This window comes from Patella vulgata, chromosome 3 (assembly GCF_932274485.2).
Source record: "Patella vulgata chromosome 3, xgPatVulg1.2, whole genome shotgun sequence".
Classification (NCBI taxonomy): domain Eukaryota; kingdom Metazoa; phylum Mollusca; class Gastropoda; family Patellidae; genus Patella; species Patella vulgata.
In genome coordinates, this window is record NC_065881.2 from 77206034 (window position 1) to 77225982 (window position 19949).

General features: G+C 34.0%; 1 protein-coding gene across 3 annotated transcripts in view; it reads left to right on the plus strand.

Moving 5' to 3' along the window:
* LOC126814976 (protein naked cuticle homolog 1) overlaps positions 1-19949 on the plus strand; it is a 91709-nt gene that overhangs the window by 18496 nt on the left and 53264 nt on the right. Inside the window, exon 1 of one of the 3 annotated variants that reach the window (XM_056099553.1) lies at positions 19269-19524. The exons of the other annotated variants lie outside the window; for them this stretch is intronic. Within the exon in view, the coding sequence (XP_055955528.1) occupies positions 19483-19524 (42 nt within the window). The 5' untranslated portion in view covers positions 19269-19482. Of the gene's footprint in view, positions 1-19268; positions 19525-19949 lie in introns of those variants that run through there. 3 annotated transcript variants of the gene reach the window in all.

Genomic DNA, 19949 nt, shown 5'->3' on the forward strand with positions numbered 1-19949 from the left:
TGAAGGGGTTTGGATGGCCGAATGGTTAGCGTGTGCATGTTGTATCATAAGGTCTGTCATTGAGTCAACTGGCGTGGTTTCGATTCCCCGGTTGTACGTGACAAGGAGTTGGGTCGCCTGTCCAACCTCATGGGTTTTCTCCAGGTCCTCCAGTTTCCTCCCACTGCTAAACCCCTAGACGCAAGCGAATTATTGAAATAAAATTAAACCATATGTTAGTCCCGAAATGACCTAGTTTGTGTCGAGTGAACGTTAATCCCCATTTCTCTCGCTCTTTCTCTATTTATATTGAAGGGTGACAAATTTTCAATTCATCATTCATGCATATCTTTGTAAATGCTGTACCGATTTGAACCATTTTAGAGGTATTCCTTTTAAAACCCCAACATTCACAATACTGTAGTTTGCAAGGGATTAAAAATCACTCAAATAACGATCAGCAACTTTTAGGTGTACCGGTACATATTAAATTACTTAGATTTGAATTTGTATTACTTATACGTTATTATGTTAAATAATGTCTACTTCTACATTAATAATAGATAAACGCACTTAATTGCTTTTAAAGTTTTGCTCAACTACTATAGGGCAATCAGAATGAGGTTTTTTTTCTGCTACTAATATTGGATTTTTATATGGAGAGCAATGGGTTAAGCGAGGTAGTGACTAGTCTCATCGACAGATCAAACAGATTGCAGCCTTTGAAGTTTGAGGTGTAAAATTGCCTTGACTTTGAAATGGGTTAATTATGAACGATAATGTGTATTGGTTATTCCTCAGGGCTTATAGGATGGTTCTTTCTAATTTTGAAAACATCGCAAAATGAGCTCTCCATTTATAAATATAGTAAATAAAAACGACATGAAAATTTAATATGATTTTATATTGCAAATGAATCGTCTACCAGTGAAAGAATTTATTAATGACTGAGCTACGATTATATCACCATTTTTTGATGTTCGATCATAATGGCTTATTTAATAGCTTATTTTCATCGAATAAGGCTTTAATGTTGAATTTTTATTATGTTATTTTATTTATTAATTTGGAAAAATGGTGTAATAAATCTGCATTTTAACACAACCTTTTTGTTATTATCCTGTTATTATTCAAATAAGCTTCTGTAGTCAGTCTGTCTGTCTGTTCGTCAAGGTTTTGTTTCCAGAACATGATTCAAGAACATATCTCATAAACTGTTAAAGATATCTTTTTGAAACTTTGCACACATATCAAGCTATTATAGTACTTGTGTCCTTTGCTAATTAAATATTTCTTGGAATTAATGATTGTGTGTTTCCAGGGGAAACATGTTAACATTTTAGTTAGATGTTTTCCAGTAATCAAAAAAAATTTGCCACGCGTGATTGACAAAACTTTTGAAGTCGATGTTCTGAACAGATTTAACTCTTGGCGCACACACATCTGTAGGAAATGGATGACTGTGTGTTAGGATGTGAAACCATTAAGTCAAATTGGACGACAATAAGAAGGGGTGACTCGACAATAAGAAGGGGTGACTTGTTGAACGCTTTCATACAATAAGATCAAGAAAACAATTATTGTACCATATGCCTGATCTAGCCCCAAGTTCACAAAGCATTCTCAGAATTAAGTTTAAAATTTACTCAACTTTCAATCACTGTTTATAAGAAATATCTTTGACCCAGAAACTCAAAACTTTCCTTTAGTTTCTCATTGATGTATTTGATACATTAAAACAACAAAAGTTTTATAAGGGGCTATAATTTAGTTAAAATAAGGTGAACAATTTTAAGTAAATTATTAACTTAAGTCTGAGTATGCTTTGTGAACTCGGGGCTAGATCCTAAATAAGTAAGGTCAATATGAGTGCCATGTCTTAGACAATTATATTCCCTTTCATGTATGATACATCTTGCTCTCGTCACCCAAGGGGGGTTGGGTGGCTGAATGGTTAGCGTGCGTGCGCTGTATCATAAAGTATGTCATTGAGTCGACTGGCATGGTTTCGAATCCCCAGTTGTACGTGACAAGGAGTAGGGTCGCCTGTCCAACCTTGTGGGTTTTCTCCGGGTCCTCCGGTTTCCTCCCACTGCTAAAGACTCCTACACGCAAGCGAATTATTGAAATAAAATTGAACCATATGTTAGTCCCGAAATGACCTAGTTTGTGTCGAGTGGACGTTAAACCCCATTTCTCTCTCTCTCTCAAAATAGATTTACATATCTCTATTCTATATCATACATCTCAAGAAATAAAAAAAAACTTTTTAAATTGGTTGTAATCAATTTTATTTATTACATATATCAGAAAAGACGGTCATTGAACTATGAGTCAGATGATTTCTTTGTAAAAAAATTGATACTTTGTCTGAGCTTGATATAGGGTAAATATAGATTTCTTCTGACAAATACGTAAGTACAAGGAAAAATGTGTTAGCCATGTGAACTCCTCAATATTTTATTAAGAAATGGTATCGAGTGTTCCATAAAATATAAGTATGATATTCACAGAATGTCAGAAGCCAAAGCTGCCCAGTACTTTGAATATAAAAGACTGCTCAGTAGTTTAAATATAAAAGTCTGCCCTGTACTTTAAATATAAAAGGCTACCCAGTAGTTTAAATGTTAATTAAAGGCTGCCCAATAATTTAAATACAAATACAAAAATGTATAGAATTTTCCATTATATACACACAATTTCATAACAGTATAAAACAAAATTGGCATCAACATCTTACAGTGATCTGGGAACACAAAAAAAATTCATTTGACGAATTATGTTTGATGTAAATTTTTTTCGTAATCTGTACATGTAATTCATTTTCAGTGATCTGTGTTTTCTATTGAGTTTGTATTTAGAGCAAATTTTTTTCCCAGAAAATATTGAATTCTTTTTGACGTAAATTCTGTTGAATAATCATTAAAGAAATATAATAGACACTTTTATTCTTTCATGTCGTTTCTATCAAATCTTCATTCATTTATCAGATTTACTGTTTGCTTCTGTAAAATAACATGAAACGTTAGTTCACATTTTTTTTTGCTTATTATTTTCTAATGCCAAATATCTGTCAAGCGTCTTTTGACAAGAAAACAAAAATATGCTCAATTGCTTGACTGAAGTATCATCAGTGCTTGGTAATGGATAAAAACATATTCTGTTTAACATGCTTGGAGAATAATAAATTGTACACATTAAATTGAATCAACATAAAGTAGGTTACAACATTTTCAATAAACTTCGAATTGGCCCTCTCACTTCAAATTTTGCCAGACAGACAATTTTTCATGTGTTATGTTGATCTGAAATTAGATGGAATTATATACATATAGTCAGGATTGAGTGTATAGGACAATTTTGAGCATTATGTAAATTTATAAATCATTTGATTTTTCATATAAAAACTATAAATTTAACTGTATTTATTGCAATCTGAATAAAATACAGATTTATATTTCATTTCGTTTTTTATACTTTCGATGGCCTACACTACATGAAGATCTGACAGGTTGTAATGGAAGGTCACGTCAGAGGTCATACGAACGTCTTTTGACCCTATGACGTAAGACATTTAATTTCCATAGTTTATGGCATGTAAATTGACTGACCGGTAAATTTTCAAGCCATTCAAATTCTCCATCATCAGTAAAGGCTGGCAATTACGACTGAAACAAGAGCCGTGGTTTGAAATGTTTGTATTGTCAGATCAGGGACAATGAAAACTTATTTTAACAATTGATGCTGGACAATTAATGCTGCCTTTAAGAGCCCTGAGTTCAAGGCCTTGAAGTCAAAGTGCCTGCCCCTGCAATTGTTTTTAAAGCCATTTAAATTCTGTTTAAAAAAAACAAAACATGTGTTTCTTGTTGCCTAGTAACACCATGGAGGCCAGCTCCTTGAGTCTTCGTGTCCTCAATTGATGGGTTGCCGATGGTGACAGACGGAAGGTTGTCCAGATCTCCTTAATTGGTTAGTTGTGAATTAAAATCCTTCCCATAACACCTGAGACAGGAAGTTGGTGGTAAAATGAAGCAATATCCAGCCTAGTTTGCCATTAGTTGCACAGCAGGGCACAATTATTAAGTCTGAGTGTTGCCTAAATGGGAGCATTATGTTGGGACATTGCAATGATGAATTAATGAAGTCTTAACTTCAAAATCCGTTGATTTGACAGAAGATTTCATCATTTCTCCTTCAGTTTTTATTTCCATCTGTTAAGAATTAAGCAAAAAGAGATTTTTTAAATTTTATTTTGGATGACATGTTTTAAGAAAAGTCATGGTTAATATTATGTTTAATTCAAGCAAAAAGAAACCCAACAACCCCAAAATATAATTTTGCTACTATTTGGAGGACATATTTTATTAAGAAAAAAGTAAAGACATTTTTTTCATATTGGATGCCCTTATATTACAACAGAAAACAGATACCTTTTGATTTTTAATGCAATTTTCAACTTACGCACACAGAAAAATAAGCATTATTTTTTGAATATGGGAAATTTTAGAAAGTTATTTAGCGTTCTGAAATTTTATATCGGACATTAATATATGATTATGGCTGATTAGTTAAAATGAATGTAATTTCACCCATATTCACATTTTCTAATTACTGTCATAAATAAAAGATGACATTATCTAATTTCAAGTAATGTCAGATTGTTACATGTACATGGTGATTATTCTTGATTTAAATCTAATAGTAAAGGTCATTGGTCAGTGCTTATTACGACCTTATATATTATTGTACAATAAAGGGACATTTCACCGAATAAAACGATAGCATAGTTCCTTCACTGAATGTAACAGTGAATGTTGTTGTTTATTTTAGTTATTGTATACTAAAGGGATTTCACATAATGTAACAGTGAATGCGATTGGTATTTATTTTATTGAAGGGATTTCACAGAATAAAAAGTTAATATAATTCCTTCTCTTAATGTAACAGTGAATGCCATTGGTTATTTTATTAAAGGGACTTTTCACAGAATAAAAAGTTAACATAATTCCTTCTCTTAATGTAACAGTGAATGCCATTGGTTATTTTATTAAAGGGACTATAATTAATATAATTCCTTCTGTTAATGTAACAGTGAATGTCATTGGTTATTTTATTTATTGTATATACTGGTAGGTACATTTAACAGATAAGAAAGACTTGTGTTGTGATGTCATGAAAATGTAATAATGATTTTTAATTTGCTGCCAATTTTATCATGGTTTATTATAACTTTCCGTCGTGTAGGTCCATTTGACTAGCAACAACATCTATCTTAGTGCTAATTTAAATAGGCCCTACCATTCAAGCAAGTACAGGTCAATCAGACAAGTATTGGTTGATCACACCGATAATCAAATCAAATTCAATCATCCTGATCTGTAACAATAAAAGCCTTTTCCAGGTTATTTCCTCCAGATTCTGGGAAACAAAGGGAGATAATCAAGTTAATCCCATTTGATTGACAGCTGACAAGTCCACCGAAGTTGCATAGAATAAAAGCAATGTGCTGATAAGATTATCAGTATTTTGTGGTCAATTGGTTCAACTATGAGGATGTAGCACTATTTTCTCCAGAAACTAGAAAATCTCAATGATATCACTGATAATCGTTGTGCTTCATCCTGTTGACAGGAAATTTTGTCTCATACAAAACATAGCACACTTAAAATGTTAATGATTCGTTAAACGTCTAAAGGCGATTTATTTTAGGGTCACACCTGGAGGTCGGGTGTTTGATCCCTGCATTGGCTGAGAAGTTCATCCAGATTTTCCGGCGTGGTTTCCCCTTGTCAGTGATGCAGGACGGAGGGCCTGACAAGGACAGCTGTCTAGTCATTCAGATGGGACGAAAAACCGTTGTGCTTCATCTGTTGATAGTGATGTGGATTTACTTATTATGCATTTTTATACAACCACATTAAAATATAGTCGTATATTTGTTGTCATCCACAATTGCTCTAGAGGCTATACACAGTGCAATCGTCAAGAGTAGAAGATTACTATTGATTTTCGGCTATCTGTGATAATTACTGTTACAGTTATGGCCCTTGGTCACTTTAATAAATCTTGTGGACACTCTAGTTTGACCTTCTGCCATAGGAAATAAGGCACCTGTCACAGACATTATCCAGTAGAAATTCTATATTTGTCATCCTCCATCCCTGTAGTTCATTTTGTCCGGCACAGATTTATTGATACAATATTTCTATTGATATCTATAAAACATATCCAGCACAAACTGTCAAGTGCTAGTTTAATGGAGCCTGATATTTTATCTGGTACGATTAGAACTGTAATTTCCAGACCTGAGTAAAAATGAAAAATGAGGTAATTTACCTGGAGAAATAGGAGAAGTAAGGGAGGTAATTGTTCCGTTTGGTTGACAGGTAATATTAATGTTTATTACCTAAGTGATTGTTATCTAGTGTAGATAAACCAGTCATTATCTCTTCTTCAAATTCTCCTTCATCCAGTGCTCGAAAATTAATAACATAACATTCTCTTACGGAGATTACCTTATCATTGTATTTTAATGGATCTGTAATGGTTCGAAACTTGCTTCAATATTTACGTTTTAACAACACTTATAGTCATAATTAGAAACTGAGGAGAAATTAAGTACCACGGCTCTGTCTCGAAAATGAATTTTACATGAACCTCCAGCTCTTCTTATTGTAGCTTATATTGTCTTTGTACAAAATTATTTTTAAATCGCTTGACATTTAAGCAAACACTTCATCATAATTATTTAGCCATTAGTGAATTTTTTAAAGACGTAATGTAGTTTTAGGCATCAAAGCTACAAATAACAAGCTCTCTATGGCTTCTTTATCTTCATTGAATTTTACGTAATTGTTTGGCTTTCTTTTCATTTTGTTGTAATTCTCTGTTTGAATGGCCAAGATGTTGAATGCATAAAAACTTGTCTTTGTAAATTGCATGTCATTATCACGTACAGCATTATTAGGCGGAAAGTTGCTTCTTTTCTTAAAAGATGTATTGTTTTGATTTACTTCAAAGTATGTAACTTGAAAAAAAAAAACCCAACAAAATGCTTGAAATAAAGGAAATTGGATTTTTGTCTAACTTATTCAATTTAAACTTTAAAGAGTGAGCACTAGGTATTTTCAATAGTTTGTATTATCTCAATCCAATTATTGAAAAAAACACATTTAATTGATGTAATAGTTTTTGGGTTGTTTTTAAGTATTTGTTTGAGGAAAATTTTTAAATTGGAAGAAAATTGAATTTCACTCTGGACTGATTCAATTTAAACCTAAGAATTAAATGTTATGGAAGATTCTGTTGGAATACAGTGAGTAACGAGGTGATTCGAGGTTTGATCCTGGTTTTGGGCTATAATGTTTCTTAAGATTTTCGAGTCAGGTTTACTCTTGTTAGAGGATCTGTCAAAGGGAAAATTGTCTAGTCCTTCAGATTGCACATAAAACCAAGGTTCACCTGTGTACTTGTTGAAGACTACATGAAGGTGGATACGTCTTTAACACAGAAAAATTTGACCCTATTCGTTTCATCTATTTAAAGCAATATACAATATCTAAACCTGATTTAAAAAACAAAACTATTTAATTACCCTTTATATATTATTATTAAGTAGACTGGTTGTCTAAATTACATTTTAAGCTACAAAGCTATTGACCTGATTGTTTGATCTTCCATCTTCTATTGTACTGAACACTTAACAGGAAATACACAGAAGTTATTTATAGGTAGTTTATAAGATTTGTTGATGGATGGTATTACGCCCTGTAACATCACATCAATAGTCATTTAATCCTTTCATCTTTTTTTTTTTTTCTTACCACCTATTTAAAACAAGAATTAGTTAAAAAAAAAAAAACAGTGGCCGGCGAAACACCTCACTACCTTGAGTCAAAGTACAAAGACTAGAAATAGTCATGTTCACAGTAGCGTGAAAGTTTATGTGCTTTCTGGAGTCGGTGTTATTTTATTTTGGTTTAGAGCCACCTTTGTAGGGGTCGAGTGACTCCCGATAGAAGTGGTTAACGAGTTGTATAAGTGTTAAAGAATGTCTGTAAACAAGACTACCTGTTAGAAAACACTGACTTAATTATCCGTCTTGTTTCTTAATACAAACCTGAAGCACAACATTTATTACCAACAAACTTAAAGACTTGATGCATCATTTGAATTTTCGTTAAATTTGTACTCAGATTGATTATCTAACATTAAATTAAGAAAACAAAATCAAAATTGATCAACGCTAGATAATCACCTGGGTTGGATTCTGTCAAAATTAAACTCATCTTCAATAGAAGGCTTGATCTCGCTTTAACTACGTACATCTTATCAAGGCCTTCACGTAATACCCTGCATATTTTGGCACCAATTTCGAATTGGTATTCACCCAGCTTGTGAGCCTATTAGATTCCTCGATTGTCGCGAATACCAAGTCTCGCGCTTTCAAGCTAAAATGTCTGCCTACTGTGATAATTGAGTTCCAAAGTTCAAGGTTCATTCAGTGTCAAGGTTTCCGTGGAGGTCGCGATGTCACAACCTCTGATTGGACACTACTGCTCACGCGTCTGCAGATAACAAAGCTATAAGTTTGGGAATTTTAAAGTAAAGAAGCAACGTCCAGATGTTGTAAAACTCGCAGTCGTTGCTTCAGGAACATGATTTAAACTAGGCAGTGTCTTGTTATATGCGAACAGCATGGAATGATGAAATTTCAGTTTATCATAACTTTGTAAATACCGAGTACTGAAAGGAATTGGACTGATATTCCTATTATAGATTAAACTTACACAATATTGTTGATTGCTGTAGATTTCTATGTTGCTAAAAGATTCATCAAGCCATTAACTGCTGACTAACCGATGTCTAATAACATGTCTTTAAGTAAAGTGTATGGTGGGGCTGTGGTATTTAGTTATAGTTTAAACCTGGTCCACACTTGCCAAGGGTAACGGCTGTGGGTCTAGTCATTTGGATGGGGTGAAAAACCAAGATTCCCCCTGTATAACTCCTAATCTTTTCAGCCTAAGCTCTTAAAATCATGGTGATATTTGTACCTGAATTTCTTAATCATGGATGATTTACAAAATTATGAAATGCTGTTGCACTATTTGAATATTTGAAAGTTTTGCTCAGTATGTAGGAATTATCAAATTAAATGGCAACTGTAAATAGCCGTTAAAAAAATTATCCAACTGTAAAACATAGTTGTATTTGAAACATTTGATGTGGAGTAGTTGAATTTAATGAGTTTTTGTTACCACCAGAAGGACATTATATTACACCTGACCAACCACCAGTTTCCTTTGATGTATGAGATATGACCAGGTGAAAACATGCGACCTATTTAATCTGTATTGTTGAAAGCGGGGTGGTGTTGACCATCTATTTTAGCAGCTGTAGTATAAGCCGTCTGACCAAGCCATTCAGCCAGCCGGTAAAGGAGTGGTAATTCAACACTAAAAATGTCTAATTTATGAGAAACATCAAAGTTGTTGATGATATTAGATCTTGTAGACATTACATGATATATACCTCTTGTTGTATATATATATCTACCTATATACCTGTTGTATATATATACTTATTAATTAATATTTACCTGATATCACTCTAGACAAATTGTTATACATATAATATAAATGATATGAAATGAAATGGGATTTAACTTCTTACTGTTCTGCACTGACTGGGCTGATGAAGACGAGCATACACCATACAGTGTGCTATGAGGGAAATTTTACCCAGACAGCGGCACTACAGCCTCCACTTATTTCGAATTCCAACTATCAAGGGTTCTTTTACGTGATATACGGTAATATAATAAACAGAATCTTAAAAACTTTTTATTTTATTTTAATAAGTGCAACAGGATGCGCCTATCAGGAATCGTGTCCACGACCCCAGGCAAAGAATCCATACACCTCTACCGAGTTTGAATTTAATGAAGGGTTGGCGGAAAAGTTACCGTCTGGGGCTAAATTTCCCTCATAGCCCACAGCATAACTTACGCCCAGCTCCATTGAAGAAATGGGGGGTTGTATGGCCGAATGGTTCGCACGTGGGTTTTCACCTGGTCTTCTGGTTTCCTCCCACTGCTAAAGACCAAATTATTGAAATAAAATTAAACCATATGTTAGTCCCGAAATGACATAGTTTGTGTGGACGTGAGTGGAAGTTAAACCCCATCTCTCTCTCTCTCTCTCTCTCTCTCTCTCTCTCTCTCTCTCTCTCCATTGAAGAAATATGTCAGTCTTAAGATTCCCTTCATAAAGCGTTGGAAGAGGAATTAAATCATTTGATCTTCATTAATCTTTTTTTCCAATCAGTGGTACTTTAATTTCACACCAGATGATGTACTTTCTGTCTCTATATTTTATTTGTATACAAGCTGTTGCAGCATCAAAGGAAGAATTTCCTCTACATTTTTTTTTAATTGCCGATGTGATTAATGTAATGTGTTTGAATTCACTCTGTCGTTGTCATTTGAATTTAATCATTTATTGATATCTTTGTTATTGTATTTCATTAAATTTACATTTGATAAAAATCGTATTTTATGCTTCGTTGTTGTTGATGATGGATTAAATGTGTCAGAAACAAAGATGACATCAAAGCTAGAATAAAGGTTAAAAATAGAGATTCGAATCATTATTGAAAAATAAAAACATGTTGGTCCATAAATTATTCAACACAATTAATTTTAACTTATTAAGTTTGCCATTTGAAGTTTGCAGTGTTTGTATCTTAGTCAATTATGAAATGAAATGAAATGGGGTTTAACATCCTACTGTTCTGCTCCGAACTGGGCTAATGAAGACAGGCATACGCCATACAGTGTGCTATGAGGGCAATTTTGCCCGGGCAGCGGTGCTATGGCCTACTCTTATATCGAATTCCAACAGCCAAGGGATCTTTCACGTGCATGCCAATGTGTACACGGGACCTCGATTTTTCCATCCCATCCGAATGACTTAGACAGCTGTTCTTGTCGGGCCCTCCGTCCTGCATCACTGACAAAGAGAAACCAGGCCGGAAAATCTGGATGAACTTTCTCGGCCAATGTTGAAATTGAACACCGGACCTCCAGGCTAGCGAGCCAGGGTCTTACCCACTTAGCCATCATGATCCCCCTAGTCAAATATGGCAATAATAATTGTGCTATTATTTTCGTATAAGCCAGCCCATTCTTTAAGAAGGTGTTTTTTTGATAACAACAGTTGTTACAATAATATTGTAAGGCTTTAATAGTGGGAGGAAACCGGAGTACCCAGGAAAAACCTGTTCCTTGTCACGTCCAAAACATGGATCAAAGTCATTGGCTTCAATAGATGACAGGCCTTGTGATATACAGTGCACATCGGTGACATTGTCGATCACAAATTCAGGCAATTTCAGACACGATCCATCGGGTGCCTGTCATTTTGTCTGTCACAGATTTATTTTAAAATTGATACATGTTGTTTACATCAGTGAGATGAAGAAGCCTATTTAATTTCAATAATTTTCGTTTATTTCTTCAGGAGTTATAGACCTTGTTTCACTTTGTTGAACCTTGTGAATGACAAAAGTTATCATCTGATCTGTATGAAATTTATATGCATCATTTAAATTAGTCAAACGAAGAAGCCTATTGAATTTCAGCAATTTCCGTTTATAACATCTAGTTAGTATTTAATATTCTTGTTTGGCACAAAGTTGAAAATGTCAGATCCTGGTTCATTAGTGCCTGATATTTCGTCAGATACGACTAGAATCATTATTTCCAGACCTGATCGTCTGCTAATCACCATCAGATCAAAGTAGATACCTTTAACTTAAGTATCTTCGTACGTACTTTAACCTTCAATTTATTTTGCTAACTGGACATTTTCCAGCCTCTTAATGAGAAAACAATAATATTGATTGGCGTTAAATAGTCGTTGATTATTGTTAAACCAATCTCGGATCTACTCGTCATCTCTCTGATGTCCCGTCAGTAACTAGGTCAAACTCACGATTATCACTAAGATCAAAAGACAACTAGGGAGATTACCTTGCTCAGCCTCGCAGCTGAAATCTATATCTCTTGATTTAAACTCGGAAAATGTAAACATGACGAGGGGGCATTACAACAACCATAGATACACATGTTGAATAGACTCGTACAATTATACTATTAGAAATTACTAAAGCTATTTTAAGCCGTATGTATGCTCTCTGACTTAAAAACTGAATGCATTTATTTGGAGAAAATTGAAATATGATAGTGTTGTGTGTGTTTCTGATTGAGTAATGTGTAGTTGTTGTAATCTATTTATTGACTGGGTATTATGAACAAAATTATAGTAATTGGATATAGATAAGCTTATTTTACTTTGTAGATTAAATCCATTCTTTTTTATGTCGCTAATCTCCTGTGTTTATGTGTATCTTATAGCCTAGTAGGCTATTAGTGTAAGAAATGAAATGAAATGAAATGGGTTTAACGTCCTGCTGTACTGCTGCAACTGAGTTAATGAAGACGGGCGAACACCATACATGACCTCATTTTTTCGTACCATCTGAATGACTAGACAGCTTTCCTTGTCAGGCCCTCCATCCTGCACCACTGACAAGGGGAAACCAAGCCGGAAAATCATGATATTAGCGTAAGACAGAAGGAGAAATAGATATTGAACATAGTCAGTTGATTTTTGGACTGAAATGGTATATTTTATTTCATTACATGTACTCAGTTTTCTATAGCCATGTTGAAGTTATGTGAATGAGTGAAATTTGTCCAGGCAGCACAGCATCTCACGCAGTTGTGTTGAAAAAAAAGACTTTAGTGCATTATAGTCTAATGGATGGACAAGATCATAAATAAAACATTTGGTCAACCCAGTACTTAAACAACACCAAATGTGGTCAGTATAATACATATGGTCAACCCAAAGAACACAAAATATGGTCAGAAACAACACAAAATATAAATCAGAAAATATAATCAGAAACAACACAAAATATAAACAGACACAGAATTTAATCAGAAAATATAATCAGAAACAACACAAAATATAATCAGGTTTATTACAGAATTAACACAAAATATAAACAGACGCAAAATATAAACAGAAAATATAATGAGAAACAACAGAAAATATAAACAGACACAAAATATGAACAGAAATTATAATGAGAAACAACACAAAATATAATGAGAAACAACACAAAATATCATCAGAAACAACACAAAATATCATGAGAAACAACTCAAAATATCACCAGAAACAACACAAAATATCATCAGAAACAACTCAAAGCAAAAGCCTAAAAAGAGATCAAATCTTACGATTCAGAAACAGCACAAAGCCTAAAAGGAGATAAAAATCTCAGACTAACTGTTACAACGCTCCATAAAGTTATAATAGACTGAAAGTCAATCCATTAATTCGTATTCAATATATTGAGTGAGAGAAATAAGTTTTTATGTCCACGGAGACAGAAATGAGTGAAACTCTTTCTCTATAACATCAATACAAATTTTGATAAATAGTCTTATAAATAGAAAGAACATTCAAACTGGTGACTTTTATCTTGATTCATGTGAACAGATTTACATAATCTGTGTCAGCAGGAGATTTAAAAGTAGATCATGCATAAAATACATGAAATAAAATTTCTATAAATAGAATCAAGTATGGTGTCCTATATTTTATTGATTTGAGAGAGAGAGAGAGAGAGAGATTGAGTGTTATGCATACTCAGCACTAATGAGGTCATTTTGGGACTAACATGGTTGATTTTATTTCAGTAATTCATTTGTGAGCAGGGCTCTTTAGTAGGGGGATGAAACTGGAAAAAGCTCTGAAGTTAGGCATGTACATGATCTAAAACGCGCCCGTAGACCACTCAGCCAACCATTCTCCCAGATTGATTTCAAACTAGATTAATTTAATATAGTTCCATAGTTTTGGCACAATTTGGGAAAATCGTGGAAACATTTAGATGTACATGTCTAAGCAGCTTATGAAACCTGTACAATAATCAGTACACAAGTTTGTTTCATTACATATTGTCATTCTTCATAGTTTGCGGATTGTTCAAATCTTCAAAGAAAATGATTTTTATCTCTATGAGTTCACGTTCTTGTGGTTAGTCGGATATCTGCTGTGTTATCAAATAGCTATTGCCTTTATTTCAACTATTTAATCTCAAATATCAACACACGTTTAATCTCGCCACTTGATATGTTAATGCCAATATCATCGGCCCAGCTTTTTAATCCTCTCGAACACTTTGATCGATAGAGTATGTTGTTTATTTAAGATACAAGTTTATAAGAGTGCTGTCGAAAAAAAAAAAATCACCCATAAAAGGTGACTGAAGTTACAAAGTGCTAAAATAACCACAAAGTCTTTTAAAGTTTTTGGTTTTTAAGTGGTTATACTTGGCCATTAATAGGCTCTACAAGTTGTTGCAGGAAAATGCATATTATTACATAAATGTATATTTGCTGAACGTGTGGTTCGTTCACTTGGTATAGAACATTATGAAGAGGCTTACTTAATTTTCAAGAGCAGTGATATGAGAAAATACATTTCTACGTACAACTGGGGAATCGAAACCACGCCAGTTGATTCAATGACAGACCTTATGATACAACGCGCACATGCTAACCATTTGGCCATCCACACCCCCCCTTACATAAAGAGTATTTTATATGAATCAAGGAATATTTCTCTGTGTGTCAGTCTAGATTTTTATTGATATCTTATGTAAAAAGTAAGTGAAAGTAGACAAAAATTGAAATTGTGGAGTTGAGATATTCAAACTTTGCGATGCGTTTGGATAGAATTGTCTCCATTGAGTCCACGATCTGGTACTTGCAGATACGTTCGTATACGTTTTGATACAATTAACACCAGGACTGACCTCAATATATGATAAGACCTGATAAGATCACCACGATTACTCCACGATTAAAACCATGATTTCAGTGATAGTTGGAACCTAGATATTGTAATAGATATCACAATCAAATTCTCATATCATTAGAATCTAAACTGTTTAAACAGAGCCTTTATTCTCAGCTAAATGAGTGAAAACCTTGATGTCGGGGTGAAATTAGGCGTAATTAACTCAGCCACAGGTGGGTGGGTTACTCTTGATGTGAAAATTCGCCAACCTTTTTCCGCCCACTGATCAAAAGACATCTAGAGTTAATCTGCTACTATTTGAACCGATTAACATTCCATGAACATGGGAATCCAATTATAGTGTATATATGTATGTATATCACACAGTCTTTTTACATATATACTATATAGATAAACTAGTACCATAATAGTTTTATGTTCTGTATACTAGTGGTTATCATAAAATAATCTGAAATATTTGGTTCTACTGTGGTCTCATCAGGCCTGGAAAAAAGGCATGTCACCATGGATTGTTAGGCACAAATTCAGGCTATGATGTCAGGCACAATCCCTCACATTGGTGCCTGAAATTCCTCAATATACTACTACTAGGTTCTCATCAGGCCCGGAGAAAAGACACCTGTCCTATGGACAGTTAGTTACAATTCAGGCTGTGACTGAAATGTTTTGGGGTGTCATCAGGCCTGGTAAAAGGCACCAGTCACAGAGATTTGTCAGAAACTCCTCCAGCACATAATTAAAAATTTCAGGTTTATTACTGCCCGACATATTGTAAATAAAGTACGTCTAAAATTATTGTGTTCGAAAGTGTTGGGTCGATAATTACCGAGTGTTTGGGCCAGTCGTTACCCAGTGTTTGGGTAGGTTGTTACCCAGTATTTGGGCCTGTCGTTACCCAGTATTTGAGCCGGTCGTTACCCAGTATTTGGGCCAGTCATTACCCAGTGCGGGAGCAAGTTGTTACCCAGTGTGTGGGCAGATCGTTACCCAGTGTGTGGGCAGGTTGTTACCCAGTGTATGGGCAGTTTTAGAACTAACAGGATCTTAACTCTTTTCCAACTTCTTAAAACATTGTCATTGATAGAAACCGTGCAACCGTGCAACCATTAACAATTTTAAAGTAGCTACATGTATAGCCTACCTTTAACCATTAACAACTAACTGTGAGACTGTTATACATATTTAACGACATCCAATACGATTACAGTAAACTAATCGTCAATTATAATTGTTCGAGAATCGAGATCAAAGGAATGAGTAAATCGTTAAAGGTAAAATATTGTCACAGGTAAACAATTAAGAGGACAATGAGAATTATTAGTTGCTATCCACCGGCGTATTACCTATTATCTAATTGTTTGCTGATAATTAAAAATCATATTACTCCTCTAGCAAGTTCTTGTTTTTTTTATGGAAATACATGTAGAATACATGCAAAAATGCCTTTCAGGCATTCCTGTGGAAAAGCTACACCAAATTGATTTTATCAATTAATTTATAAATAATTTTAACAATGAGACAGTAAGGATAGTATGTATCTACAGCTTTTTATCTGTATAGTTGATTTAAGGCTGATAATCGCCATTTGAGTGATTTTAAATGTCATAACAAGAATGGTTCAATTCCGTTTTCAGTATTTACAAATATATGGTGAATTGAAAATTTTATAATATTCGGCACGCTGCAAATAATTCAAACAACTATTTAGTGTGGGTTAAAATCTTTGGTAGATGCTAATTGTAGGTCGGTTGGAGAGGTTTGGGAATTTCTGGAGTCCACAATGGCTGCGTTATATAAATGAGTATTTTGAGGAATACTAACCCTAACCATAACCATTTTAAGAGGAGTAATAGGTAAATTGGATCCAAGGGTTAAGGTAAGTATTCCCCAAAATACAATCCGCATCTCCCAAAATCTTTTCATGGTCCTATGTTTAATCTGATTGAACTGATGCCCAGAGATTATCTACCCTTGATATTTTGTTTTTGTTTTTTTTAATTAAATGTTAAATCATCAATTTTAGTACATTTTAACTCAAATTAAACCTTGAAAAATTAAATATTGTGTGTAAACTGTAAATATTGATTAAAATCAGGGACTTTTAAAAGTAAGCATCCCACCAAGACATAGAAGTTAAATTAGCATAAAATTCTAATAAGCTATATTGCAGCTTGTACCGAAAAACCTGAACTCCGGTGAATTTGTCATAAGATAAAAAAAGAACGAAAAAAAAAGAATCTTTTTTTTTTTTTTTCACAGTTAAGAAACTTGAAATAAAAGTACACATATGTTGACGTTTTATTCATGATGGAGTTTGCCCAGATGACTAGAGTGAGTGTTCGCCAAAACATATGATACACAAAAAAAAATATGAACTAGAAACACATGTTACTTTATAAAGCCAGAAGATCTATTAGATATTACGGGTGTGTTTCTCCACCAGTCTTTGGATGGTTTTGAATTCTTCCATATGTCATTTGTAAATTTTTTTGTGAAACATGTTTTTGCTTCAGCTTGTACAATAATAAGTCAAATAATATAAGTATGTGATTTATAGATTATTTATGAAGACAAGGCCGGCCATGTGTGACAAATACCATTGGTATTTTGGTTTCGTTTTCTTTAATAAATGTTTGATTATCAATTATCAAGTACATTTTAGCGTATTTAAATCGTGTTTAAATCCATTTAAAATCTCGAGCATCTGATGGCATAGAGAGTTGATTGTGGTCTTGTCATGTTAATAAATGTCTAATTAATAATTTATATAACATTTAAGGCATAAAGAAAGACCTACAAAAGGCAGATTAAAACCTCTAATATACCAGTGCTCTGGTTACCACAATGCACACATCTTGTCAAAACTACAAACAGTGATAACTTGGGTCCGAATAAAGCAATTTAAATGAAATTTTCAATATTTTCATTTTGCATTATCTATTTTCGAACTATTATATAGTAAGAATGGTCAGCTCTTTTTCTAAATCTTTAAGTAAGCATTCCACCTAAAGACGTTTTCCAGAACATTTCCAAATATATTTAAGGTTCTAATCAGAATGGTTATACATGTACACATGTTGTCTAAATTTTATTCGAATCAGAGAGTAGGTATGTGGGTGTCACTAAACTGAAGTAGTGTAATTAAGTTTATTTTAAATGAATTGAATTCTTGTCACGATAGAATTGTTTTAACAATAGCACACCCAGTTAAAAATGAAAACATATTTGTTTGACAAACACGGACATTATATTATTGTAGTGTTTTACATTATATCATAGTGGTTGGTGACTGTGAGAAGAACTTAATGGTAAATGAAAGTCACATTGTTACTACGAAAACACACAAGATGTGTGGTCGATGACTGTCAATTTTGGTTGTATATAAAGTTAAAACACGGTGTAAAGGATACTGTAGTTTGGTAGAACAGGTTTCTATAACATTACACGCTTCATTCATGGACTGATCCATTTTTTACGCAGGGTGCGGGAGGAGGGATTAACACGGTGTTCCTGTGTAATGGATATTATCTCAGCTACTTTACCACCCGCTGATGTTCGTCCCATTGTACTTTATAACCAAGTGTAAATGAATGAAGAGATCTGTTGACCGTCTGCAAGCAGCTGATATCCAAGGTCACCCAAACATGCAATTTAAAATCAATGAAAGAAAAAGATTTTATGATGCTTTGAAATGCTAATAGATCCTTTTCTTATTTATTTAGAATGACAATCAAATATTATTTGGAGGGAAAATGAACTAGTTTTTAAAATACTTTTTTTTAGTAAAAATGAAATGAAATGAAATGGGTTTAACGTCCTACTGTTCTGCTCCGAACTGGGATAATGAAGACGAGCATACTCCATACAGTATGCTATGAGGGTAATTTTGCTCTGGCAGCGGCACTATGGCCTACTCTTATATCAAATACCAACTGCCAAGGGATATTTTACGTACACACCAATGTATACACAGGACTTTGTTTTTTTCATCCCATCCGAACAACTAGACAGTTGTCCTTATCGGGCCCTCCATCCTGCACCAATGACGAGGGGAAACCAAGACCGGAATCAAATCCATGACCTCCAGTCTAGCAAACCAGCGTCTTACTCACTAAGCCACTGTGGATCCCTTTTTTTTAGTAAAACAAAATATTCGTCCAATCAACATGAAAATGTAAAATGTTGGGAACAGAAATCAGGCTACGGATATTGGATCATGACTTTTAGAAGATGGAGGCAAGTCAAACATTCAATGCGACTGGTCTTGTTCAAACGTTTGACAATTTATTTGCGTAGATATTTTACGTCTCAGTGATATTAGGGGCACCTGTTGTTAAAAGTATGTTGAAAATCTGAGAAGATTTGATCAAAACCCAACCAAATGAAGGATGTTTGCTCAAAGACCAGTACCTCAAAGACTAATGGCTGAACTGGACTAGAGAGGACTAGAACAGGCTAAAGCAAACCAGAAAACAGTCATGTTGAAACTAGTTGTCAAACGTGCCATGATGTAGAATATTGACCCGAGGATCCAAATAAAATCAGTGCGAAGTGAGCAAACCTTTATCGACAAAAATGCCACCATTTTGCTTTAAACATTATGATTTGTTTAGAGTTTAAGTCTGGTGGATTGTTGATAGAAGTAAGTTTCATGGTGTGTGTCAATCCAACAGTTTTATTTTCAATTTATCATATCTTTATCATTTATATAGGCAGAAATGTAGGCTGTGTTTAACCCTATTTCATTCATTCATATTTATATAGGCATTTCTTAAGGAAACGAAGGAATAATGATTCAAATCATGTCTGTTTTTTCCTTTTAGGATGCCATGTTTGTTAAACCTGGAAATAAGGCACCTGTCACAGACAATGTCAGGGGCATGTCTTTTTATCAGACACAGATTTGTATTATCTTAATGTTTATAGAGAGGCCCTATGCTATTTCACTATCAGGCCTCTCCCTATCCCCCCCACCCTCCTCTCAACTACAGGAAGATGAAAATGTGTTTTAAACATAATTGAGTAAAGCCGATTATGCTGATAGATGTTTAAAACTGTAGTGTATGC